General features: G+C 42.9%; 1 protein-coding gene across 3 annotated transcripts in view; it reads left to right on the plus strand.

Moving 5' to 3' along the window:
- RIPK1 (receptor interacting serine/threonine kinase 1) overlaps positions 1-27,669 on the plus strand; it is a 45,439-nt gene that overhangs the window by 12,804 nt on the left and 4,966 nt on the right. For all 3 annotated transcript variants that reach the window (XM_038005552.2, XM_007973833.3, XM_038005553.2), the window contains exons 2-9: positions 377-600; positions 1,399-1,555; positions 4,633-4,770; positions 6,674-6,902; positions 8,302-8,451; positions 12,601-12,677; positions 22,546-22,636; positions 23,808-24,377. In XM_038005552.2, the coding sequence (XP_037861480.2) occupies positions 437-600; positions 1,399-1,555; positions 4,633-4,770; positions 6,674-6,902; positions 8,302-8,451; positions 12,601-12,677; positions 22,546-22,636; positions 23,808-24,377 (1,576 nt within the window). In that variant the 5' untranslated portion in view covers positions 377-436. The remainder of the gene's footprint in view (positions 1-376; positions 601-1,398; positions 1,556-4,632; positions 4,771-6,673; positions 6,903-8,301; positions 8,452-12,600; positions 12,678-22,545; positions 22,637-23,807; positions 24,378-27,669) is intronic.

Consider the following 27,669-nt stretch of genomic DNA (forward strand, 5'->3'; position numbering starts at 1 on the left):
GGGCAATGGCTCATACCCGTAATCTCAGCACTTTGGGAGGCTGAGGTGGGAGGATCCCTTGATCCTAGGAGTTCGAGACCAGCCTGGGCAACATAGTGAGACTACTCTGCCTCTGCCTCCCCCCAACTCTTTACAAATAATTTAAAAATCAGCCGGGCATGGTGGGGTGCACCTGTGGCCCCAGCTACTCAAGGAGGCTGAGGGAGGAGGGTTGCCTGAGCCCAGGAGGTCGAGGCTCCAGTGAGCTGTGATTGCGCCACTGCACTCCAGCCTGAGTGACAAAGTGAGACCCTGTCTCCAAAGGAGAAAATAATAATAATAATAATTATATATATATTTTTGTTGCCCTGAGGTGTTGTCTCTGTTTTCTTTACAGGGTACAGCTCTGACAGGGGGGAGAAAAGTGGCACCATTTTGGGTATTCTTGAGCTTCAGAATGCAACCAGACATGTCCTTGAATGTCATTAAGATGAAATCCAGTGACTTCCTGGAGAGGGCAGAACTGGACAGCGGAGGCTTCGGGAAGGTGTCTCTGTGTTTCCACAGAACCCAGGGATTCGTGATCATGAAAACAGTGTACAAGGGGCCCAACTGCATTGAGTGAGTGGGGAGCAGGGGTGGGTGGGCAAGCTCTGAGCGGGATGGGGACGTTGGCTGCTGTAGAGCCGCTGGTGGGGTAGAGTGAGAGGGAGCCTGCCAAGATGTCAGGGTGACGACGGCTCTTATGTTATTGTCACTGACGCGGACTCCGAGGCTGGGTAGTGAAGGGCTCACAGCTAGTAAGTAACAGAAGAGACATGAACAAGAAGGAAATAGAGAAAGACAACGAGATAAGTGTGGTGAGGGGGACAATGAAAAGGAAACAGGAGGATGGGTGAAGACAGACCTATTCACTTGCTTCACATTTTCAGTGAGGACCAGCCCTAAGTATGAAAATAAAAAGGCAGTTCATTCCTGAGAGGTTCTGAGAACCTTCCCTTGAAAGCAACCAGTAGAGTGGTTTTACCTCTATCCCTCCTTTGTCAGAGTGGTTTTCAGAGAGGCTGTTTTGTTTGCTTGTTTGTTTTTTGTTTTTTCAATCACACGATCCAGCACGGTCTTTTTTCAGGTTACCTTGCTGCTGTTCATGTACTTTTCATTCATGGATTCATTCATTCATTCCTTCATTGATTTACATTTTTTGAGCATGCACTGCCAGTTACTGGGCAGGAGAACTGTGAAGAAGTGAGAAACTGCTCTGCCTTCTAATGCTTCTGATGCTTCTGGCCTGTGCCTGGAAGAGATAGGTACAGACTCAAGCACGACCCCAGCACGTGGGAGTGATGTGTTGGAGGTGTACACCAGGCTCTTGAGGTGCTGGCTCTGCCAACCTCAGCATAGCACCTTTCCTGCCCACAGGCACAACGAGGCCCTCCTGGAGGAGGCGAAGATGATGAACAGACTGAGACACAGCCGGGTGGTAAAGCTCCTGGGCGTCATCATAGAAGAAGGGAACTACTCCCTGGTGATGGAGTACATGGAGAAGGGCAACCTGATGCACGTGCTAAAAGCCGAGGTAGAGAGTGCCCCCCCACACGGGGATCCCCAGCGCTTGGGCCCTGGCTGTCTGTTATGGCTGCCCTTGGGGGGTTTGCTTGCAGCTCATTAGTATAAAATTTGCAAATTGCTTGGTAGTTTGAATTTTCTTTTCCTTTTCTTATAGAGACAAGGTCTTGCTATGTTGCCCAGGCTGAACTCAAACACCTGGTCTCAAGCGATCCTCCCACCTCAGCCTCTCAAGTAGCTGGGATTACAGGCTCAATTTCCTGAAGTCAGTTTTCTCCTTAAAACATCTCTGCCTTGATCCGGCTCAGTGAGTGAGCCACTCCTGTAATCTCAGCACTTTTGGCAGGAGGATCACTTGCACCTTGGTGTTCAAGACCAGCCTGGATAACACAGTGAAATCCCATCTCTACAAAAAATACAAGGTGCATGTGAACAGAGCAAGACCCTGTCTCTGAAAAAAAAGAGAAACTCTTCCTTGCCTTTTGCTGCCCTGAGAGTGGTCTCTTCATCCTCTCGATCCTGCGGACAGTCCTCCGTAGTCTGTGTCTTAGGAATGTGATTGGCTGTTTCCCATACCGGTCTGCTGTTCTGCAATCTACAGTTCAGAGATAGGCCCTGTCTTCACGATGCAGACATAATCTGATGTGGAGTGTATGCACGATGGGATGACAATTAAATATGGATTGATTAATGAAAGGATGTACACTATAAATGACCGTAAGAGCAGACAGAGTATTAGTGGTTGCACTTTGAAACCATTCAACAAAGTTTTATTTTAAAATAAATATAGAACATTAGCGGCAACAACACTGGATAGGATTTAAAACAAAAATAAAAATTGTTTACCAAAATCAAATTATTTGACAACATTTTTAAAAGCTAATGTGCCTGTTAAGATGAAGGCCTTGCGCTAGTAGCTTATAAATCAATAGCTAATAGGACGCAGGCAGTAAAAGGAGGCAGGTAACTAAATGAGTGGTATGGTGTGATGGTGGTTTTTTTTTTTTTTAAGAGAACGAGATCTCACTGTGTTGCTCAGGCTGGAGTGCAGTGGCACAGTCACAGTGCACTGCAGGCTTGAACTCCTGGCCTTAAATGATCCCCTCACCTCAGCCTTCTGAGTAGCTGGGACTATGGGCATGAGCCACTGCACCCAGCTATGTGGTGGTTTTTTTTTGTTTGTTTGTTTTTTGAGAGGAGTCTCACTCTGTCATCCAGGCTGGAGTGCAATGGTGCGATCTTGGCTCACTGCAACCTCCACCTCCCTGGTTCAAGCAATCTTCCTGCCTCAGCCTCTTGAGTAGCTGGGATTATAGGCGCCTACCACCATGCCTGGCTAATTTTTTTATTTTTAGTAGAGACAAGGTTTCACCACGTTGGTCAGGCTGGTCTTGAACTCCTGACCTCGTGATACAACCGCCTTGGCCTCCCAAAGTGCTGGGATTACAGGCATGAGCCACCACTCCCGGCTGGGGTGTTTTGATAGACATACTCATCGTCTGCTGTGGGAGTACAGACGAGAGGCACCCACTCAGCTTGGGATAGACAAGAAGGGCTTCTAATGTGAATGACAAGTAGATGTTTTGAAGCAGAGAATTAGGGAACAAGTGTTCTAGGCAGAGAGAATACCATGTAGAGACTGCCAAATTTGGGGAACTGTAAATTCCTGGGTTTGGCTAGAGCATAGATTGCACAAGGTATGGGGAGGGGTGGCGGGATATGGCTGCCTTTATGGCAAATACTCCCACTTTTCCACTTTCTTCTCCTACCCCACAATTGCCAAGCCAACAGGCATCTCACAAAAATACCTTTGGGAAGGAGAAGAGGTGATCACTTACACTCGTGGTATTATAGTTTGATCAGATTGCTCTCCACCCCAGAACGAGAGAAAATCAGCTGTTTGAAGTAAACATTTTGATTGGGAAATAAGTCTTTGGTCTCCCATCCAAGTACTAACCAGGCGCAACCCTGCTTAGCTTCTGAGATGAGAGAGAAATCATTTGGGACATGAGGCATTCTGCAGGATCAGGGAAAGTTCATGTGTGCCTGTTTGGACTCAGTCAGGACATCAGGAGGACCTGAGAGAAAAGCAGAAAGAGAAGAGAGAGGGGGACTAACTTACTTTGCTTGCTCAGAAGTTTTCCCTAAGTCCAAAGGTATACCAAAGAAGAAGGGAAAACATCTCTTCTGCTACTTTCTGTATGGTGGTGATCAAGCTATTAACAGTGTAGCTCAGCTACGGTATGTCATAAATATGGTTTGAGGGATAGACTTGGAATCTCACTTTTGTCATTAAAATTTTTTTCCTGTTAACCAACAACCAAAATACATATAAAGTTTTAGGAAACATCTTGTTTGTATACTGATTTTTTGTTGTTAAGCAAAACTGTATTTTAACCACTATAATAGAAACTGGAATTGTTTCTGTTAATATTGATGTTCACATAAGAAGAATACAATTATAGGAACCAGTGACCTGAGACTACAAAAGCCTGAAGTATCTGCTACCAGGTCATCAAATAGATATTAATTCACTTAAGCTTTGTCGTTTTAACATCATGTTTGTCTCAGATTTTTCCATGATTGTAATCAGTGTGAACATGTTCCCTTGTATTCTTTTTTCTCTTAATGTTATTTTACATGTAACATTTCCATGGCATTGTTCATATCCTTAATGTAAACTTAGTATGACATCGTATGAGTATCCCATAGAAAATGCTTGCTTGTATATTTATTCATCCATTCATTCAGCAAGCATTCCAGGTATAATCCTAGGTTCTAAAGATACAGTCCTAAATAATATATATTTTTGTTCTCAAGGAGCTTAATTTTATAGTATTTTATGCATTACCAAATTATTTTGGGATTTTTGTTTTTACACTAACAAAATACAACATGAATACCTTTTGCCCCCCAAGAATGAAATCTTTCTTGTTTTCCAGTGACAGCAGTGCTGTGGTGCATCTGCTGGAAGGAAACCTGGTAACCCTCTCCTCAGGCTCAGATCCCACCACGCTTTCATGAAACAGTTGCTTTGGCCTATTTGATTACCTTTCCATTTCATAGACTTAATGTCACTTGTTTTAGATGAGTATCCCGCTTTCTGTAAAAGGAAGGATAATTGTGGAAATCATTGAAGGGATGTGCTACTTACATGGAAAAGGCGTGATACACAAGGACCTGAAGCCTGAAAATATCCTTGTTGATGATGACTTCCATATTAAGGTAAACCATCATCTGTAGGCTTCCAGAAAGTTGGGTGATTTTAGTTTTAATTCTCCAATGTAAATCCATTCTTGTAAATTGGAGAAGCTAAAGGAAGACCTAGCTCAGCTTATAACTGGTGGTGATGGTGCTGAAAGGCTCTGCCAGCGATTGAAAGGAAAGACGCAGGCTTGATGGGATCAGGAGATAACTGTCAGGATAACTCATATCTTTTGGGGAGGAGTGGAATGGAGTGGGGGAGATGAGAAGTCCTCTTTCCTAGATTGTGTTTTTCTCCTCTGTTAGAAACATTCAAAAGTTGCCCTTTCCATCCTGGAATGGGCCATTGGTGCCATAATGTGTCACCAAGACTCCCCTCCTCTGGAAATGCAGGGGAATGTGAGGGTGTGTGCAGAAAATCTTTAGAGTTCAGATATGGCCTAAGAGTGAGATCAGCAGCCGGGTGCGGTAGCTCACGCCTGTAATCCCAGCACTTTGGGAGGCTGAGGTGAGCAGATCACCTGAGGTTGGGAGTTCAAGACCAGCCTGACCAATATGGAGAAACCCCATCTCTACTAAAAATACAAAATCAGCCAGGCGTGGTGGCGCATGCCTGTAATTCCAGCTACTTGGGAGGCTGAGGCAGGAGAATCACCTGAAGCCGGGAGGCCGCGGTTGTGGTGAGCCGAGATTGTGCCATTGTACTCTAGCCTGGGCCACAAGAGCAAAACTCTGCCTCTAAGGAAAAAAAAAAAGAAGAGATCAGCAGTACATCAAAAACTTCTACTTTGAAATTTTGTTTTATATTTTTATTTGATTATTTACTTCTGTGTTTTAAAAAATCAGTTTCCTTTGAACACGTTCTTTCCATTGTCGTAAAGGGAACAAGGGAAAGGGATTTTTCTTTTGTTATTCAAGGGCAGGATTTAGCTAGCGGGGAGTGTCGTATCTAATTGGCTTTCACAGCAGGAATCCAAGCACAAGCATCCAAAAGGGGAAGCAGCCCTGGGGGAGGCACTCAGGAGCTGCTGACACAGGGGCCCCTCTCCACCAGCAGGTTCTACGTCTAGTGCTTTGTCCTAGTCTTGGACAGGTCTTTAAAAAAAGGCCTGGGAATAAAAATTCCTCATTCATAACCTATCTTCAAATTCGTGACTTCCCTCTTATGTCGTGGGTTAGAATCTGTGGATTTTAGGTAATCATGTGCCACAGTTCATCCCCACATGCTTGCTTGGATTCCTGCAGGCAGAAGTGGAACTGGCACCTGTGTTCTCTTCTTAACTGCACTGCTCTGTCATTTTGCCCTGCCAACTCTGTTCTTGTTCTGTGTCTGACCTTGGTATTTTTCTCTCTGCTTTTTTGTCTGTTTTTCTCCTCCTTCCCACCCCTTCTTCTCTCAGGTTCAGGCTACAGCTCAAAACAAGCAACACTGCAGTCCTTATCCTCAGCGTGTCTTTGGGATCCTTGGGCACTCGCATCCATGGGCCTCTGGACGCCATTTGGGGAAGTAGAAGGTGTAGTACTTAGCCACTGTCTGCTACATAAATGTGCAGAGAAGAAAATAACCATTTTTCCCCCAAGTCCCAGAAATAGTTGAAAAACATATGCAGAGTCAATGGGGAATTAGAACAAATATGTTTGGTTGTTACTGTTCTTGTCAGAAACCTCTTCTGCTTTTCCCCTCCCCCTTATTGCATAAGGAATGCGATACCAGAATTTCATGTAACGTTTCCAGCGGGGAGATTTTACAGATGGCTGAGGAGACACACAGTTTCTATGAGTCTGTTGAGAAGTCGCCATTTTGAACCTGCCCAGTGAAACCATTTCAGGAAAATTTACCATACCTTAGCCCTAGATTTAAAGTCAGATCTGATGTGCTTATGGCCTTCACCAAATAATCCCAGTGGCTCGATGTCTTTCGCAGATCGCAGACCTCGGCCTTGCTTCCTTTAAGATGTGGAGCAAACTGAGTAAAGAAGAGCACAATGAGCTGAAGGAAGTGGACAGCACCTCTAAGAAGAACGGCGGCACCCTCTACTACATGGCGCCCGAGCACCTGAACGACGTCAACGCAAAGCCCACGGAGAAGTCAGATGTGTACAGCTTTGCCGTCGTACTTTGGGCGATATTTGCAAATAAGGAGCCATATGAAAGTAAGGCATTAGAAGAGTGGGGTTTGATATGAACCAACACTGCCATATGAAGTAATGGGCTTCAGTGAAATCAGTTAAGGTTTATAATTGTTTATTCTTTTAATGTCAGTCTTGCCTGCTCAACTGTGAGTTCCTTAGAGTCATCCCAGACTTGCCCTTGCCTCTGTCTCCCACATTCTATCAGATCTCAAAACCTAAGAATTCAAGATATATATATGACTCAAGATATATCTGCAACCCATCTGCCTCTCTTTGTCCCCACTGGCCTCTGCTTAGTTCAAACCCTCATTGTTTCCGCGGCAGGCTCCTTCCACCGTCCACCATTCATGTGGCAGCCAAAATGGTCGTCCTAAAAGGCACATGTGACCCTTTCCCTCACATATTGGAAATCTTTCCCAGATGCTCCATGGTCTTCAGGATGAAGTTCGAATTCCTCAGTGTGGAATAAAAGGCCTTCATATTCTGGCCTTTGCTTCTCTACTGGCCTCATCCCTAACCCTCTCTTCTTTGTCAGTTAGACTGAGTGAGGAATTTCTGGGATGTGTCATGATCTCTGTGACTTCTAGTCTGTTGATATCCTGCTTCTCTTGCCTGGAGTTCTCCTTAAGTCCCCCTTTCCCATTCTTTACCTGCTAATTTTTCTGGACTCAACAAAGCCTTCCTGGACCTTGTTAGTCAGGGTTGTGCTAGTGGAGTCCCTTGTACATTCTTCTTTTTTTTTTTTTTTTAAGACGGAGTCTCACTCTGTCACCAGGCTGGAGTGCAGTGGCGCAGTCTCGGCTCACTGCAACCTCTACCTCTCAGGTTCAAGCAGTTCTCCTGCCTCAGCCTCCCGAGTAGCTGGGACTACAGGTGTGCACTACCACGCCCAGCTAATTTTTGTATTTTTAGTAGAGATTGGGTTTCACCGTGTTGGCCAGGATGGTCTTGATCTCTTGACCTCGTGGTCCTCCTGTCTCAACCTCCCAAAGTGCTGGGATTACAGGCGTGAGCCACCGTGCCCAGCCCCATCCTTTTTGAGTAGCAATGATCACTCTTGTGTTTTAAGTCACTCTCATTAACTTGAGCTCCTAAAGGCAAGGACTGTCCTGTATTTGCCTTTGCACATGGTGCGTGCCACTGGCCTTGCCCACATAATCTCTGTTCCATCAGCAGGTAGCTTTGTTGAGAAATTTGTTTTATCTGCAGACGTTAAGCTATTGTTTGGTCATCTCTGTAGTGGAATATGTCAGCTCTTTGTCTTGACATATTCCACTCTATAGAATGAGGCAGCTGTACCACAGGCATACCAGAGGCTGAAAAAAATGAGCAGTATTGTTCAAGTTCTGTCACCTTCCTGCCTGAGAGAGGAGCAAGACCTGAAAGAAAGTCTCAGCCTCAGCTCCTCTTTGCTTTACAGATGCTATCTGTGAGCAGCAGTTGATACTGTGCATAAAATCGGGGAACAGGCCAGATGTGGACGACATCATTGAGTACTGCCCAAGAGAAATTATCAGCCTCATGAAGCTCTGCTGGGAAGCGAATCCAGAAGCTCGGCCGACATTTCCTGGTAAGAGCATCTTTTCTGACTGTGTAGGATGCATCCTGTGTGGTGATTTTCCTAGTAAGATGTTGTTAGGAACTTGGTTTGAATCCTCAGAAAACTGAGTTCAACTTTACTTGTGGTTTTAAACTGATTTTCTAGATTTCAAACATGTCGTTCAATGCAAAGAAGCCATCTCTCTCAAAAGCATGAAGGCACATAAGGCCTTTTTGTTTCCTTTTTTTGTAACTAACTTTTTAACTTGGGTTTAAATATACATAACATTCAATTTAACATTGTAACTGTTTTCAAGTGCACTGTTCAGGGGCAGTAAGTACAGTCCCATAGTACGTTCACTCCCCATCATCTCTCTCCCTGCCCCTGGCAACCCCCATCCTACTTTCTGTCTCTACGAATTTAACTGCACTGGGTACCGTATATAAGTGGAACCATACAATATTTGTCCTTTTGTGTCTGGTTTATTCCACTTGGCATGATGTCCTCGAGGTTCATCTGTGTTGTAGCAGATGTCAGAATTTCTTTCCTTTTCAAGGCTGAATAATACTCCATTGTATGAATAGACTGCATTTCATTTCTCCATTCATCCGTGTATGGGTACTCAGGTAGCTTTCACCAGCCTTCTTTGCTTCTTCACTTCTTTTATTTCCATCCCCTCCCTTGTTTAGCTGGCATCTTTAGAAAGTATTTTGCCATTTAGATTGGCCCTGTCATACAGGGCTGGGGAAAGGTGCCTGGATGTTTGCTGAGCAGTATTCTACGGTGTGGATGTACCACAGTTTAACTGTTCACTCCTTGAAAGACTTGTTTCCAGTTCTTAACTGTTGGGACTAAAGCAGCTGTAAATATTCATGTACATGTTTTTGTGTGAATATAAGTCTTCATTTCTCTGGAATACCAAGGAGTGCAATAGCTAGGTTGAATGGTAGTTTCATGTACAGTTTATTTAAAAAATTCCCAAACATTTTCCCAGAGGGGCTGTGCCATTTTATATTCGGTGTCCGAGTGATGCAGGTTCTTGCATCCTCACTAGCATTGGGTACCCACGCTACTCACACTTCTGCTCAGCCAACTACAAATTTATTTGAGTATTCCCACAAGCCCCACTTCAGGTCTGGGAATTCATTAGAAAGACTCACAGAACTCAAGAAAACATTTTACTTATATCTCCCCTTTTACTGTATTGGGTACAATTCAGAAACAGCCAAATGGAAGAGATGTACAAGGTGAGGTGTGGGAGGAGGGTGTACAGAGCTTCCACAGCCTTTCAGGACACACCACATTCTGGTGCTTCTATGTGTTCAGCAACCTGAAGCTCTCCAAACCTTCCCATTTAAGGCGATTTATGGAAGTTCCATTACATACGCATGATTGATTAAATCATGGTCATTGGTGCTTGAGCTTAATGTCCAGTCCCTCTCTCCTCACTGGAAGTCAAAGGTGGAGCTCAGAGTCCCAACCTTCTAATTATAGCTTGGTCTTTCTGGTTGCTAGCCCCCATTCTGAAGCTGCTTAGTTTTCTGACCCCACCCAAAAGACACTCTTAGAAGACTCCAAGGATTTTAGGTGCTACCTGCCATGAACAAAACCAAACCTTTCTGATTCTCCAAGGTGTCTTATTTTATTGTTTCCTGTCTGTTTAGAGAACTTTCCTTAATCATTCTTTTAGGATATGTCTGAACTCTGTCATTCCAAAATTTTTTTCCTTATAGGTAAGGTGTTATTTTTCTCTTGCTGCTTTCAAGACTTTGTCTTTATTTTTCAGAGATTTAGTTGTTATTTGTCTTGGTGTGGATTCCTTTGGGTTTATTCTGTTTAGGTTTTTCTCAGCTTCTTGAATCTGTAGGTTTATGCCTCTTACCATATCTGGGAAGCTTTGGGCCATTATTTCTGTAAGTACTTTTTAACCCACATTCTCTTTCTCTTTTCCTTCTGGAACTCTGACAACATAAAAACTGTATCTTTGGTTATAGTCCCACAGGTCCCTGAGGCTTTGGTTTTTTTTTTTTTTTTTTTTTTTCAGTCAGTTAATTTCCTCTCTCTTGTTCAGACTGGATAATTTCTATCATTCTGTCTTCCAGTTCACTGATTTTTCTGTTTCTCCTCGATTCCACAGTTGAACCGTCTACTGAGCTTTTTTTTTTTTTTTTTTTTTTTTTTTTGAGATGGAGTCTCCCTCTGTCGCCCAGGTTGGAGAGTGCAGTGGCGCAAGCTCCGCCTCCCGGGTTCACCCCATTCTCCTGCCTCAGCCTCCCGAGTAGCTGGGACTACAGGCACCTGCCACCCCGCCCGGCTAATTTTTTGTATTTTTAGTAGAGACGGGTTTCACCATGTTAGCCAGGATGGTCTCGATCTCCTGACCTCATGATCCGCCCGCCTCGGCCTCCCAAAGTGCTGGGATTACAGGCGTGAACCACTGCGCCAGGCCTACTGAGCTTTTTATTATATTTTGGTCATTGAAGTTTTCAGCTCTAAAATTTATATTCTCCCCTTTTTCGCTGAGACTTTCTATTTTCATTTGTTTCAAGCAGGTTCATAACTATTAATTGAATTGTTTTTATCATGGCTGTTTTAAAATCCTTGACAGGTAATTCTAACATTGCTGTCATCTCAGTATTGGCATCTGTTGATTGTCTTATTTCATTCAGTTTGGGACCTTTCTGTTTCTTCATATAATGAGTAATTTTTCTGTTGAAACTTATACATTTTCTTACTGTGTTATGAGATTCTGTATCCTCTTTAAGCCCTCTGTTTTGGCTGAGCTTTTCTGAGACTGCTCTGACAAGGGAAGAGTGGTGGCCACCTTACTAGTGCTGGGTGGAGGTAGAAGTTCAGCCTCTCCACTCAGCCTTTATTGACGCCCAAAGTCAGAGGCTCCTCTTCCCTGCTGATCAGGGGTGGGAATTCTGGCAGAGTCCACATAGTCCCCATTGACACAGAGGTGAAGGCACCTCATTACGACTGGACAATGTTAAAAGTCCTGATTCTCCACTAGACCTCCTCTGACACTTCCCCAGTGGGGAAGGGAAGGGAGGTCTTGTTACTGCCATGTGGGGCAAATCCAGGCTCTTCTTGCGTTCTCCTGACACCGTAAGAGTGGAGGGGCTCATTCTCGGCTGGCAGGTGGGACAGCCCTGGCTTCCTGTTGGGCCTTCTCTGACATTACCCGGGTGGGGATGTTGAGTTTGTTGAGTTACGTTGTTACTGTCTCACGTGGTTGGATGTGGAGGCTCTCCACTTGGCCTTAGCTGCTGTGGGTCGGGGTGGAGTTTGGTGGGAGGCTGGAATAGAGTGGTTGTTGACTAAAAGTTTTCTCCTATCCAAGTACTAACCAGACCTGACCCTGCCTAACTTCCAAGGGCAGGCAAGCTTGGGCACATCAGGATGGCATGGCTGTAGATTGGCTAAAGGTTTTCTCTCTGCCCCTTGCTTAGTTCTTTGGCTAGAAAGAGCAGGCTTTGGCTGGAGATTTTTTTATCTGTGGCTGTTGATGGTTTGAGGTTGCCACCTTTTCAGCCAAGTCTGAGATACGAGGAAAAGAGAAAATCCACTGAACTCGCTATCGTGTGTTTCATCTGATCCCGAGGTTTCCCACTGGTCTGCCTTCTTCTCTTCTCCTTTCAGAGACTCTGTACGTTTGTTTTATAAATAATATAGAGGATGTTTTTGTTGTGCTTAGAAGGAAGAATAAGAAGAAAGTATGTCCACTCCATCTTCCTTGAACTAGAAGTTTCTTTTTTCTTTGAAGGCTAACAGCTGTAACTCATTACTCTAAATCCTTGCTCTGAGTATCCCGACCTCTCATAAATTTGATGCCAGAGGGACAGAAACAGGGAGTTCGCCCATCCCTGTCTAGCTGGAGATGAACTCACATCGGGGAGCGGTTTGTGTGGCAGCCGGAGAAACTGCAGCACAAATCAAAAGCACAAAGAGCACAGGCTATTTCAGCAGAAACCCCTGGTTTCCTGTGTTAGCCCATCCCTTGTTCTATTAATCTTATTAGTGTCTATCAGAGTCAGTAATTTGGAGCTTAAATTTTTATTTTACTGCTTTGCCCACAGACTGAGGTAAGTAATTCAAAGATAATAGATGGCTAATATTTTTTTATTTTATGTTAGAAAATAATGAAGAAATTTAAAGTACATTTTATTCTTACAGGCATTGAAGAAAAATTTAGGCCTTTTTATTTAAGTCAATTAGAAGAAAGTGTAGAAGAGGATGTGAAGAGTTTAAAGGTAGGCAATATAGCAGATGCTTGAAATATTAACATATCAAAATATATACTGTCAATCAGGAAAACCAAAACAATGTGATTTGTTATTGAGATTTGAGGTAAGCTAGCTTGGTAAACATATAAAAACAAAATGAGCAATTGTCTGCAAATATCATCCTGTTGGCATACTGGACCCATTTCTCCTTCAAAACTCATGAAATGAGAGAACAAATATATAGCAGTATGAAAACAAAAGCACAGTGTCACTGGCAAAGAATGGAAGGTACCATAAGTGGATCAGTCATTTTGAGGAATTCTTGAAAGATAGAAAGACCACAGATTTATTCTGCGGAGACATATAACAGAAAAGGAATACTAACCCAAGACATAATGCTGAGGAAGAAGTACCGGAGGGGCAGTCTTGGGTCAGTGTACAGAAGTAACAGCACAGTCACCTGGGACGCTGACAGGGGAGTCATTTGAGAACCTCATTTATGCTAGTTAGGAAAGTTGGCTTCTCTCCCTACTTCTGCTGTACTTAGCAACAGATGGCAGTAGCATCTGCCCAAGACTGAAGCAAGGAGGTGGTGTCTGGGGTGAGAGGGGCATGACAAGGCCCCATTAGGAACCAATCAACTAAGAGGAATGGAGACCACCCTGCCCCGCCCCCGCTGACTCTGGAATCAAGCTAGTGACATACATCTTCCAGCAACTTACCCCCATAGTCATGAACAGGAGGCTACGGCAAATGAAACAGGCAAACGGATTTTAAAATATAATTTAGAAAAAAGATTGGTATCAGCTAAGATAAACTCTAAGGCAAAAAAACATTCCCTCAAACAATCAGGAATATTTCATAATGATAAAAGGCCCAATGCATCTGGAAAGTATAACTACTTTAAATGTGAATCTACCGTCAATAACATGACCTCAAAGTCAACACAGCAAAAAGTGACAGAACTCAAAGAAAAACACACAAATCCACAATTACAACTGAAGATTTTTTTTTTCTTTTTTTTGAGATGGAGTCTCACTCTGTCCCCCAGGCTGGAGTGCAGTGGCATTATCTTGGCTCACTGCAAGCTCCACCTCCCGGGTTCACGCCATTCTCCTGCCTCAGCCTCCCGAGTAGCTGGAACTATAGGCGCCCGCCACCATGCCCGGCTAATTTTTTGTATTTTTAGTAGAGACGGGGTTTCACCGTGTTAGCCAGGATAGTCTCGATCTCCTGACCTTGTGGTCTGCCTGTCTCGGCCTCCCAAAGTGCTAGGATTACAGGCGTGAGCCACTGCGCCTGCCCTACAACTGAAGATTTTAATACACATCTCTCTTCAGTTGATAGAACAAGCAAACAAAAATCAGTAAGGCTATAGAAGATGTGAAGAACGTGACTAACACACTTGACCTAATGGAAACATACGATACGCTGTACCTAATAACTGCAGAGTATCTACTATAAAGGCTTTTCAAGAACATACAGAGCATTTTCAAAACCTGACCATGTGTCTCAATTTAAAAGGATTGTAATCATAAAAATGCCCTCTGACTATATTTCAATTATGCTCAAAATTAATTTTAAAAAGGTAACTGGAAAATCTTATGTGGTTAGAAGTAAAGAAATATACTTTTAAATATCCCTTGGGTCAAAAAAAATAAATCACAATGGTATTTAGAAAATATTTTTCACTGAAGGCTAACAAAACACTACATATTAAAATTATAAAATGCACTTTGCAAAGGAGTACTTAATAAAACCTTAAATAAATAAATATTATATATATTATATGAAGAAAGGCTGAAAATTAATTAGCCAAACATCTGAAGAACATAGCAAAATAAACCTAGAGAAAAAAGAAGTAAATAAGAAGGAAAAGAACATAAATTAATGATGCAGGAAGTAACTAATAGAGGATCCAAAAATCCAAATATTGGTTATTCAAAAGGCTAATAAAATAGACTAATTAAGACTGATAGATCCAGGTGTGAGGTAATCCCAGTTACTCGGGAGGCTAGGGTGAGAGGATCGTTTGAGGCCAGGAGTTTGAGACCAGCCTAGGCCACATAGTGAGACCCCATCTCTAAGAAAATAAAATAAAAAATTAATGAGGCATTGCAGCATGTGCCAGTTGTCCCAGGAAGGCTGAGATGGGAGGACTGCTTGAGCCCAAGAGTTTGAGGCTGGAGTAAGCTATGATCATGCCACTGCCCTCTAACCTGGGTGACAGAGTGAGACCCTACTTCTAAGAAAAAAAAAGAAAGACTTATAAAAAAGGAGACAAGATAGAAATCCATGAATAAGGAGGAATCAAAATAGGTCCTGCAGACATCAAATGGTATTAAGAGAATTTTATGAACAACTCTTTGTTAATTATTTTAAAATTTAGATAAAATAGACCAATGTCTTTAAAAAGTACAATTGAGCAAAGCTAACTCAAATAGAGATAGAAACTTTGAATATTCCTGTAACTATTAAAAGAAGCAGTAATAAAAAAAAAAACTTCCTCTAGAGAAAATCCCACAGAGAGCTTCCTCAATGGCTTCTACCAAATATTCAATGAAGAAATTATGTCAATCTTCTACAGTTTTCTGTAGATAACAGAGAAGAGAGAACTCTTCCAGAGTCACATTGTATAAGCATAACCTTGATTCCCAAAACTGGAAAATAAGGTACAAAAAAGGAAAATTAGAGATCAATCTTGTTTAACAGTATAGATGCAAAAGTTCTAAATAAAATAGTATAAACAAACTGAATTCATCAAAGAACAAAAGCAAAATTGGGTTTCTTCCCAGAATGCAAAGTTAGTTTAACTTTATGAAAATCTGTCATTATAATTATTACATTGTCTTATTAATTGAGAAAAAGATGTATCTTTTCAATAGATGCAGAAAAATCTGTTAATAAAACGTAATATTTATTCATGATTAAAAATACTAGCAAGTCAGAAAAGAAATTCCTTTTCTGATAATAAGGTATCTCGAAACGGCCAGAAGTTTTGTGCTTATTTTAACAAAATGTTAACAGACTTTGTTTTTTGTTTTTTGTTTTTTGAGGCAAGGTCTTACTCTGTTGCCCAGGCTGGAGTGCAGTGGCGCGATCACGGCTCACTGCATCCTCGACCTCCCAGGCCGAAGTGATCCTTTCACCTCGGCCCCCTGAGTAGTTGGGACCACAGGCGTGCACCACCATGCCTGGATAACTTTTGTATTTTCTGTGGAGACAGGATTTTGCCATGTTGCCCAGGCTGGTCTCAAACTCATGAGCTGAAGCCATCTGCCCTCTTCAGCTTCCCAAAGTGCTGGAATGACAAGGCGTGAGCCACTGTGCCCAGCCCACCTTTCTTTGAAATAGTATGCAAAACCAAGCTACTTGCCACCCCTATTTCTGGTCAGCCTGGTACTGGAGGCCCTAGCTATTTCAGTAGAGCAAGAAAAAGAAAGAAGAGATATAGGATCGGAAAAGAAGAAACAAAACTGTTCATAGGTTACAGGATGTGTACATCGAAAAATCAAAAGTATCTTTTCAATTAATACGTTTATCTAGTTATAAAAGTCAATATATAAAAATAAGTCTTACAAAAGGTATGTAGTAACTCTGAAACTATAACCTTAATTGAGAGACACAAAACAAGACCTAAATAAATGAAGAAATATTCCATTTACTTTGTGATGTGAAAGTCACCATAGTATGAAGATGTCAGCTCTTCCCAAATGGATCTATGGAATCAATGCCATCCCAACCAATATCTCAAGTTTTTTATTTTTTTATTTATTTTATTATTTTTTATTTTTTGAGACAGAATTTTGCTCTGTCTCCCAGACTGGAGTGTAGTGGCACTATCTCGGCTCACTGCAAGCTCCGCCTCCTGGGTTCACACCATTCTCCTGCCTCAGCCTCCTGAGTAGCTGCTGGGACTACAGGTGCCCGCCACCACACCCGGCTAATTTTTTTTTTTTTTTTTTTTGTATTTTTTAATAGAGATGGGGTTTCACCATGTTAGCCAAGATGGTCTCAATCTCCTGACTTCATGATCTGCCCGCCTTGTCCTCCCAGAGTGTTGGGATTACAGGCGTGAGGCACTGTGCCCAGTCAAGTTTTTTGTTTTTTGTTTTTTGTTTTTTGAGACAGAGTCTTGCTTTGTTGCCCAAGCTGGAGTTCAGAGGCGCAATCTCAGCTCACTGCCGCTTCTGCTTCCTGCGTTCAAGCGGTTCTCCTACCTCAGCCTCCCGAGTAGCTGCGATTAAAAGCGTGCACCACCATGCCCAGCTAATTTTTTTATTTTAAGTAGACATGGGGTTTCACTATGTTGGCCAGGCTGGTCTTGAACTCCTGGCCTCAAATGATCCACTTGCTTCAGCTTCCCAAAGGGCTGGGATTACAGGTGTGAGCCACCATGCCAGGCCTGTATCTCAACCTTTAGTTTTGTGTGTGTGGAAAGTGGGTGTGAGGAGTGGAACTTGACACACCCACTCTGAAATCCATATGAAAAGGTAAAGAAGAGAGTAAGGACAGCCAAAATGCCCTTGAAGAAGGACAAGACTAGTAGTGAAGGGCTTGTCTTATCAGATTCTTATCAAGAATGATAAAGCTATATTAAAAAGACAGTGGTATTGGTTTGGGGTGGACAGATACTGTTGGAATGGAGTTGAAAACCCATAGATTTACACATACCTAGAAACTCGGTTTTGACTGAGATGGCACTGTAGAGCAGTGGGGAAATGACAGTCTTTTCAATAAATGGTGCTGAGACAACTGGGTATCTGCAAGGTACAAAAATGAAATTGGGCTTCTACCTTACACCATACCAAAAATTCAGCTCCAGGTTGATTACTGACAGACATGTGGAAGATAAAATTATAAAGCTATTGGAAAATATAGGAGAATTTCTTCATATCCTCAGGATAGGGGATCCTCAACAGTACACAAAAGCATTAGCTGTAGTGGTAAGAATTGATAAATTTTAAAATTTATAGAATTTTAAATGAATTTTTAAAATGAATTTGTAAATGAATTCATTGTAAAATTCTATAAATTTATAGATACATTTATTTTATACATGTATACATGTATAAAATGTTTAAATTAATTTATAAATTCATTTAAAAACTTTTATTCATCAAAATAAACCATTAAGAGAATGGAGGCTGGGCATGGTGGCTCATGCCTGTAATCCCAGCACTTTGGGAGGCTGAGGTGGGAGGATCGCTTGAGGCTAGGAGTTCAAGACTAGCCTGGGCAACATAGTGAGACGTCCTCTTTACAAATAATGATTAAGAAATTAGGGCCGGGTGCGGTGGCTCACACCTGTAATCCCAGCACTTTGGGAGGCCAAGGCGGGCGGATCACGAGGTCAGGAGATTGAGACCATCCTGGCTAACACGGTGAAACCCCGTCTCTACTGAAAATACAAAACATTAGCCGGGCGTAGTGGTGGCGCCTATAGTCCCAGCTACTCAGGAGGCTGAGGCAGGAGAATGGCGTGAACCCGGGAGGCGGAGCTTGCAGTGAGCCAAGATCCGGTCATTGCCCTCTAGCCTGGGCGACAAAGCGAGACTCCGTCTCAAAAAAAAAAAAAAAAAGAAAAAAGAAATTAGCTGGGCATGGTGGTGTGCACCTGTGGTCCCAGCTACTCAGGAGGCTGAGATGAGAAGACTGCTTGGGCCCAGGAGGCCGTGCCATTGTGCTCCAGCCTGGGTTACGGAAGGAGACCCCATCTCCAATATGTAAATAAATAATAAACAAGCAAACCAGTCACAGAATGGGAGAAGTGCGACACACACATAACTGACCAAGTACTTGAATACATAAAATCTAGAGAAATTTTATAAATCAGAAAGGAAAAGATACGCAACCCAGTTAAAACAGGGATGAAATAGTTGAATGGGCACTTCACCAAAGAGAATAAATATACCAAAAAAGCACACCACTTTACTGGTAATTAGAGAAATGCAAATTAAAACCACAATAAGATAATATTATGTGTCTAAACATTGGCAAACATGGCAAAGCTTTTCTAAACGACAAGAAATAAATCCAAATAAACAGTGAAATGTGTTGATGGCTGGAAAGACTTGACATACTAAAGCTGTCTATTCTCCCCAACGTCATTTACAAAGGAGTGCAATCCTAATTAAAAGCACAACCAAATTCTTTATGGAATTCAACAAGCTGACTCTTAAGTTTGTGTGAAAGAAAAAATGTACAAAGATAGCTAAGAAAATTTTGAAGAAGGAGATCAGAACAGTGTAGACTAGAGCAAGGATAATCAAATAGATTAATAGAAAAGGTGAGTCTTTGCAGGTTGGGTTTTCCAGAAGCAGCCACTGAGTTGGAGACTGGGGTGCAAGGAAGGAGTGGGAAGCAGGAATGAGCAGAGGAAGAAGTCAGAGGGCAACGAAGCCTGAACAGAGAGCTCTGACAGCAGGGAGCGCTGAGGAAATGCCTCTCAGGCTTATCCCACGTCAGGCTGAAATGGCCAAGGCTTTATCTCCTTGCCTTTCTCAGTCACTGGCTCAGAAGGGGAGTACCTGGGGCAAAGAAGTTCACAGCTGCAGGCTGTTTGTTCACTCAGCTCTTTGCAACAGGGCAGCAACTCCCTCCTTGCTGGGGAATCTGACGGGCCCATCACTGTGTCTACCAGAAAGTCCAGAATCAATCCATGTATGTTTCTTAAGCTGCACACAAAATTTGCAAAGTATAAAGAAAAAGATTATTGTATATGACCTCATGAAAATGGAAAGGGAGTTGAAAAGGAGAAATTGTGTTTAGCAAAGGATTAATATCTAGAATATTTAATAGAATGCCTACAAATAAAAAACAAAAATAGGCTGGGCACGGTGGCTTACACCTGTAATCCCAGCACTTTGGGAGGCCGAGGCAGGCGGATCACAAGGTCAGGAGATCGAGACCATCCTGGCCAACATGGTGAAACCCCGCCTGTACTAAAAATACAAAAATTAGCCAGGCATGGTGGCAGGAGCTTATAGTCCCAGCTACTTGGGAGGCTGAGGCAGAAGAATAGTGTGAACCCAGGAGGCGGAGCTTGCAGTGAGCCGAGATCGCGCCACTGCACTCCAGCCTGGGCAACAGAGCGAGACTCCGTCTCAAACAAACAAACAAAAAAATAATTCAGAAGAAATATAATAGACAAAGAAGACAGACAATTCAAAAAAGAAACTGAACAACACACTTCAGAAAAGATATTTGGCCTTGCCAGCAGAGAAAGGCAAAATGAACCTGTTACAATTTTTCATCCATTAGATTGAAATTTTCGAAAGATTGGTGATACAATGTGTTGGTGAAAATGCAGAATAACAAGCAGTCTTCTGCAGTGTTGGTAAGAGTGTAAATTGGAGAAGTTTATTAGAAGGTGTGGCATCCAACAAACTCCACAAGCCCATAAGTTTTGTTGCAGTTCTACTCTCAGTAATCTGTACCACTCACATGGACACTCAAAGATGTAGCTTCCATTCTTTGCACCTTAGTTTATAAGAGTGAAAAATTAGAAACAACTCAAATGCCCATAAGTAAATGCCCTAAATTATGATTCATCTAAACTACAGAATACTAATAGCCATTTAAGAGAAAGAGGTGGCAACTAACATGTAATGATATAGAAAGATCTTCAAGATTAGCTGTTAGTGAAAAAATAAGTCACATAACAATACTTAACGGTGTGGTCCTTTTAATGTTAAAAAAAATATACATATATATGTGTGTATATATATATGCCGGGTGCAGTGGCTCATGCATGTAATTCCAGCACTATGGGAGGCTGAGGTGGGCGGATCACTTGAGGTCAGGAGTTGGAGACCAGCTGGCCAACATGGCAAAACCCTGTCTCTACTAATAATACAAAAAAACTGGCCAGGTGTGGTGGTGCATACCCGTAATCCCAGCTACTCAGGAGGCTGAGGCATGAGAATTGCTTGAACCCAGGAGGTGGAGGTTGCAGTGAGCCAAGATCGTGCCACTACACTCCACCCTGGGCGACACAGTGAAACTGTGTCTCAAAAAAAATAAAATATATAAATATACACACACACACATATATATACACATATATATATACACACACACACACATATAGTATATTTCTGGAATGTGTGTGCAAATTCCTAGAGAGAGAATAAGAGTGATATGCACCACACTCTGGATAAGGCTTACCTCAAGGGAATGGAAGAAGGTGCTCAAGGAATGTTTGGGTGTTATTCTGTGTGATTCTGCATTGTTTGAATCTGGGGGTTTTTTTGGTGGGGTTTTTTTTTTTTTTTTTTGAGACAGTCTCATTCTGTCACTCAGGCTGGAGTGCAGTGGCACAATCTGGGCTCACTACAACCTCCACCTCCCGGTTTAGGTAATTCTTGTGCCTCAGTCTCCCGAGTAGCTGGGATTACAGGCGTGTGCCGCTATACTCAGCTAATTTTTTTGTATTTTTAGTAGAGATGGGGGTTTCACCATGTTAGCCAGGCTGGTCTCCAACTCCTAACCTCAGGTGATCTGCCCACCTTGGCCTCCCAAAGTGCTGGGATTACAGGCATGAGCCACCATGCCTGGCCATGTTTAACTTTTAAGAACTATTAAATTGTTTTACACAGTAGCTACACCATTTTATATTCTCCACCAGCAATGCACAAGGATTCCAATTTCTCCACCATCTTACCAACAGTTTTTATTTATCATTTTTATATTACAGTCACTCTAAGGAGTATGAAAGTGCACCTCATGGTGGTTTTGACTTGCATTTCCCTATGACTAATGATGTTCAGCATCTTTTCATGGCTTATTGGCCATTTGTATATTTTCTGTGGAGAAACTGCTATTCAAGTTCTTTGCCCATTTTTGAATTGGGTTGTTGGTTTTTTGTTTTTCAGTTGTAGGATTTTTTTTTTTTTAATGTTCTGGATTTCATTCATTATCAGATATATATGGTTTGCTATTTTTCCCCATTATTTTATTTTATTTATTTATTTATTTATTTTTTATTATTATTATTTTTTGAGACCGACTCTCACTGTGTCATCACCCAGGCTGGAGTGCAGTGGCGGAATGGTGGCTCACTGCAACCTCTGCCTCCCGGGTTCGAGATACTCCTGCCTCAGCCTCCTGAGTAGCTGGGACTACAGGCACACACCACCACGCCTGGCTAGTTTTTGTAGTTTTAGTAGAGACAAGGTTTCACCATGTTGGCCTGGCTGGTCTCGAACTCCTGACCTCATGTGATCCACCCGCCTTGGCCTCCCAAAGTATTGTTTCCTTATTCTGTGGGTTATCTTTTTACTCTCTTCATAGTATCCTTTGATGCACAGCTTTTAATTCTGATGTATTTTTACTTTTTACTTTCGTTTGTGCTTTTGCGTCATAACCAAGAAATCACTGCCAAGTCCAGTGTCGTGCAGCTTTTTCCCTGTGTTTTCTTCTAAGAATTTTTCTGGCACTAGCCCTTAAATCAAGTCTTTGATCCATTTTGAGTTAATTTTTATATGGTATGAAGTAAGGGTCCAACTTAATTATTTCATATGTGTATATTCAGTTTTCCCCATCGAATGGTCTTGGCAACCTTGTCAAAAATCAATTGGCTGTTTATGGGAGGGTTTATTCCTGGGCTTTCCATTCTGCCCCACTGGCATATGTGCCTGTCTTTATGCCAGTACCACACCGTTTTGAATACTGTGGGTTTGTAGTAAGTTTTGAAATCAGGAACTGTGAGTCTTCCAACTGTTCTTTTTAAAGGTCATTTTGGCTATTTGGGAAAAACAATAATGAAAAAAAATTACTACTTGTAAGATCTATGTGAAATTTCTACCTTCTGAAAATATGAATTCTCATTTATAATTTTCTGGGACTCAATCTTTTCTGCTGTTAAAGTGTGTATTTATGCTCTTAATTATAGAAAGAGTATTCAAACCAAAATGCAGTTGTGAAGAGAATGCAGTCTCTCCAAATTGATTGTGTGGCAGTGCCTCCGAGCAGGTCAAATTCAGGTAAATTACACTGTGCTCAAAATCCATTCATTTATTTGTTTGGTTACTCATTCACTCCACTCTAAAATGCTACTCGGGACCACATGGGAAACAGAAGAAACTATAAAAGTGAACACCTGCCTTAAAGGAATTTATAATATTCGAGAGTCAAGTTACATGTATTTGAAATACGAAGTAACAGTGTGCTCACCAGTCATAGTGTTCTGAACAAAAGGCCTAACATATCTGATGGGGAGAAGTGACGATTCAGAAGAAGGTAAGGGACATATGTGAGAGCAAAGTCCCTGAGGAGGTCGTAGTGACTTAGAGCCAGACTACAAGCAGAGAGGCTTGTCCTCAGGTCAAGTAGGAATACCTTTTTCACTGTAACAAAGGGATTGCAGAGTATAGGATACTGCAGCCACTTAGCTACCTGATCTGTGGCTAATTACTTAACCTCTTCTAAACTTCACCCATCAAATCATCATAATTGCTCCTCCTCTCACAGGGCTCTTCAAGAATGAAAGAATTCATGGGACATGCTTAGGACAGAGCTGCTGCAGAATTTTTTTTTTTTTTTTTTTTTGAGACGGAGTCCCTCTGTCACCCCGTCTGGAGTGCAGTGGCGTGATCTTGGCTCACTATAACCTCTGCCTTTCAGGTTCAAGCGATTCTTCTGCCTCAGCCTCCCAAGCAGCTGGGATTACAGGCATACACCACCATGCCTGGCTAATTTTTGTATTTTCAGTAGAAACGGGGTTTCGCCATGTTAGCCAGGCTGGTCTCAAACTCGTGACCTCAGGTGATCCGCCCGCCTCGGCCTCCCAGTGTGCTGGGATTACAGGCGTGAACACCGTGCCCGGTCGCAGATCTTATTTTCCACCTGAGTTGCTCCAAGGAGACAACTACCCTCTCTGCTCCAAACCAGGTCCCTTTTTTCCTTGATCATCTCTGCAACAGCCGCTCTTCTCTTGCTTGCTATAATTTTCCTAGTACTCTCTCACTGCCAGCGAGGAGCTCCTATTATTTGTAAAGCTTGTGGGAAGAGGATCATCTCCTAAATGCTTCGGACTGGTCTCTTACTTATTTTCTGTGCGTCCCTCTGAGATACAGATTCATGATGGTGCTCAGATTTTATTTTACTTTTTAATGTTTCACGAAACCCATTCTAATGTTGATCATTTCTTCTCAGCCACAGAACAGCCTGGTTCACTGCACAGTTCCCAGGGACTTGGGATGGGTCCTGTGGAGGAGTCCTGGTTTGCCCCCTCCCTGGAGCACCAGCAAGAAGAGAATGAGCCCAGTCTGCAGAGTAAACTCCAAGAGGAAGCCAACTACCATCTCTATGGCAGCCGCATGGACAGGCAGATGAAACAGCAGCCCAGACAGAACGTGGCTTACAACAGAGAGGAGGAAAGGAGACGAAGGGTCTCCCATGACCCTTTTGCACAGCAAAGACCTTATGAGAGTTTTCAGAATACAGAGGTAAAAGGCACCGCTTATTCTAGTGCAGCCAGTCATGGTAATGCAGTGCCCCAGCCCTCAGGGCTTAGCAGCCAACCTCAAGTGCCATATCGGAACAATGTATTATATAGCTCACATGGCTTTGGAACGAGACCACTGGATCCAGGAACAGCAGGTCCCAGAGTTTGGTATGGGCCACTTCCAAGTCCCATGTCTAGTCTGTATAAAATCCCGGTGCCTGAAACCAACTATGTGGGAAACACACCCACGATGCCATTCACCTCCTTGCCGCTAACAGGTAAATGGGTCTTTGATAGTCACAATCTTGTCTTTTTTTATTTTTCAGAAAATAAAGCAACCAACCAGCTCTATGGTAGATTGTGGGTTGTGATGGGGACAGAGGGTATCGTCCACTGCCAGATGCAAGTTGCCACTGTGGAATGGACTCCGCCAGGCCACTTGGTCTGGGAGTATTTCATCTGGGGCTAGGATTCATCACAGATGTCCACAAGCATCGGGAGGTGCTTGTGACTGGCAGGCGTCTTTGACTCTAATGTGGAGTGCATAGTAGTCCTATTTCACCCAATCTCTGATAAATGGGAAGTTATCTGCTTATTTGCTTTTACCTTGCTTGCTGTTTTTTGGAGATAAGAAATCAGTTTTGGATATTTTTGTTTCTTACCTTATATAGCTCAAAGACTACCATTAGTGATGAAAAAATTTTTTTTAACTCCCATATATCTATCAGGTGAAGTAAAAGGTACGTGATAGTAGTTACTGGCAGTCTAGAATGGAAGTGATTTAATGTAATATCCAGCATTTTTATCAAATAATACTCACCAACATCACCTTAACCACCTGAACGGCATCTACCAGTGATACCCACAAGTGTCCTGGAGATCCTGAAATCAACTTAGGTACAGGAAGCTTTGAGAACCACAGAGCTTAGTTACAATTTCTTTCAAAACGCCAGATTCTCCAAAAACATCCTTTGAAAACATCCTCGATTTTTTCCATAGGTTTTATTATAAGATCTGTAGAATGCAAAATATTGGATTAGACATTAAGCAGTATCCAAGTCATGCATAATCCTATGAGCAGAATGTCCTTTTGTTTCCTTCATGTCTGGGGATAAAATTTTTCATTAGTGTTGCCATATCATTTTATTCATTCATGATTAAGTCAATAAAAATTTCAGCTGGGGCCATGGTTGGCCAGGCGCGGTGGCTCATGCCTGTAATCCCAGCACTTTGGGAGGCCGAGGTGGGTGGATCATTTGAGGCCAGGAGTTCGAGACCAGCCTGGCTAACATGGTGACACCCTGTCTCTACTAAATAATACAGAAATTGGCCGGGCATGGTGGTGCATGCCTGTAGCCCCAGCTACTAGGGAGGGTGAGGCAGGAAAATCACTTGAACCCTGGAGACAGACGTTACAGTGAGCTATGCCACTGCACTCCAGCCTGGGAAACAGAGTGAGATTGTGTCTCGGGGGAAAAAAAAAAAGTTCTGTAATCCCAGCACTTTGGGAGGCTGAGGCAGGCAGATCACGGGGTCAGGAAATTGAGACTATCCTGGCTACCACGGTGAAACCCCATCTTTACTAAAAATACAAAAAAAAAAAAAAAAATAGCGGGGCATAGTGGCACGTGCCTGTAATCCCAGCTACTCGGGAGGGTGAGGCAGCAGAATCACTTGAACCTGGGAGGCAGAAGTTGCAGTGAGCCGAGATCGCATCACTGCACTCCAGCCTGGGTGACAGAGCGAGACTCCATCTCAAAAAAAGAAAAGAAAAAAGAAAAAAAAATTCCAAAGCACTTCCCACTTTGTGCCATGCAGTTCTCCAGGCACTGGAGCTATAACTGAGCAAACAGCCTGAGTGAGTCCCTTCCCTCATACAGTTTAAATCCTAGTGGATGGAAGGCAGACCCTAAACCAATATTTAATGTGTCATTTTTTATCTTCTTTCTACGTGAGCAACCCAAATACACTAGTTTAGTGCCAAAATCGCTTTCTGTTTTCACTCTTGCTGTGGTTCCTGATTCTGCCTGTGACAGATGTACGGGCATCCAGCTTCTTCAGGATTCTGAGATGCTTTCAGGGGGGAGGGGGCACTTGGATCTATAATAAATAATAGAATTTTCTGTTTCTGCTCCCAAAGATGATCCTGCTAAGTACTGAGCTAGTAAATGAACACGCTGAGTTTCTCCTTGCAAATTTAAATAAGTCTTCTGCTTGCTTTTGTTATCAAAATGTCCTAACTCTGTACCAAAATGTGAGTTTTCTGATTTGCCATACCATAGAAGAAGGGTGTGTGTATCCAGTAAGTATGAAAGGAAAATAAAAGTCTTCCTCTCAGTGAAAGAGCTCCCAGACCCACTGTTTCTATTCACTGTGCTGCTTGAAGTGAGGTTAGAAAAGGAAAGCTCACTGGGCTAGGGGTCAGGAGACCCAAGTCGAGTCCTGTGTGTGCCAGTCACTGCAGTGGGTGACTTTGGGAAAGTCGTTTGCCTTTCCAGAGTTCATTCTCCTCAATTATAAATGAAAATGTTACGACTGAAAATTTATACATTGTAAGCTCTAGTGTGTTTCTAATACTGCATTTGTTTCTCCGTTTCATAACTTTCATGGCTTTTCCAGTGGCCAGATTTGGGCAGAAAGCACTGATTCAAGAAAACAAATCTCCAAGTAGAGAGGTGCAGGGTAGACCTCCATGTAAGCCCGTGGTGAGCGCAGACTGTGAGTGACAAACACAGTGTCAGTACAAGCTGGAGGTGGTGGGCCAGGAGGATTCAACAGGGTAAGGCAGCTTAGCACTGTGCCTGACGATGCACAGAATAAGTGCTCAGTAAATGGTAGCTGCTGTTATTAGCACTGTTATTATCACAGCTAACAAGAACACCTAGACAGCCTTGAGTGCTGGAGGGTACCTCAGAGACTGTCACAGGAGTTCCTTGCTAGGATTCCAAGGACCCCAGTTTCAGCAGCTTCACGAACACCCAGAACTATGTACACATGGTGTGTGTGTGCACATCCTATATTTCTTACACCTGTCTCTAGAGAGGGTCCCTAGTTTCCTTGGCTTCCTCAGAGAAAATGCAACAAATGAGCACGGTGCCTGGTCCAGAAGGCGGCCTATCTTAGGGTCAGGTGTGCTGACGAAGGTACCTAGAGCTGCTATTCATTTCCCTCCTCAGAACTGTCTTCTCGACCACCTTCTCTCTCCTACAGGGATATGCTGAGTGCTCTTTAGGGACAGTACCAACACTTGACAAATTCAGCTCAGCATGAATGTCACTGAGCCCATGCCCATACCAAGTCCCAGGCTAGCGAGTGTAAGGAATACAAAAACAAGTGGGCATGGTTGCTGCCCTCTCGGGACTCACATTCTAGTGGAGAAGTCAGGCAGACCCAGCTCAGATACAGAGCGGCCCAGGGCAGAGTGCTGAGTCTAGGATTACGGCGCAGGCTCACAGAAGGAGGGCATTTTTGCTGGGCCTGTGTCAGAAAATCACAGATAGGGAGAAGCACGTCGGAAGGTCAACAGTCCAGGCAGAGGCAGGAGCACCATGTCAGCAGATCAGTGGGAAA

Source organism: Chlorocebus sabaeus, chromosome 17, assembly GCF_047675955.1.
Source record: "Chlorocebus sabaeus isolate Y175 chromosome 17, mChlSab1.0.hap1, whole genome shotgun sequence".
NCBI lineage: Eukaryota > Metazoa > Chordata > Mammalia > Primates > Cercopithecidae > Chlorocebus > Chlorocebus sabaeus.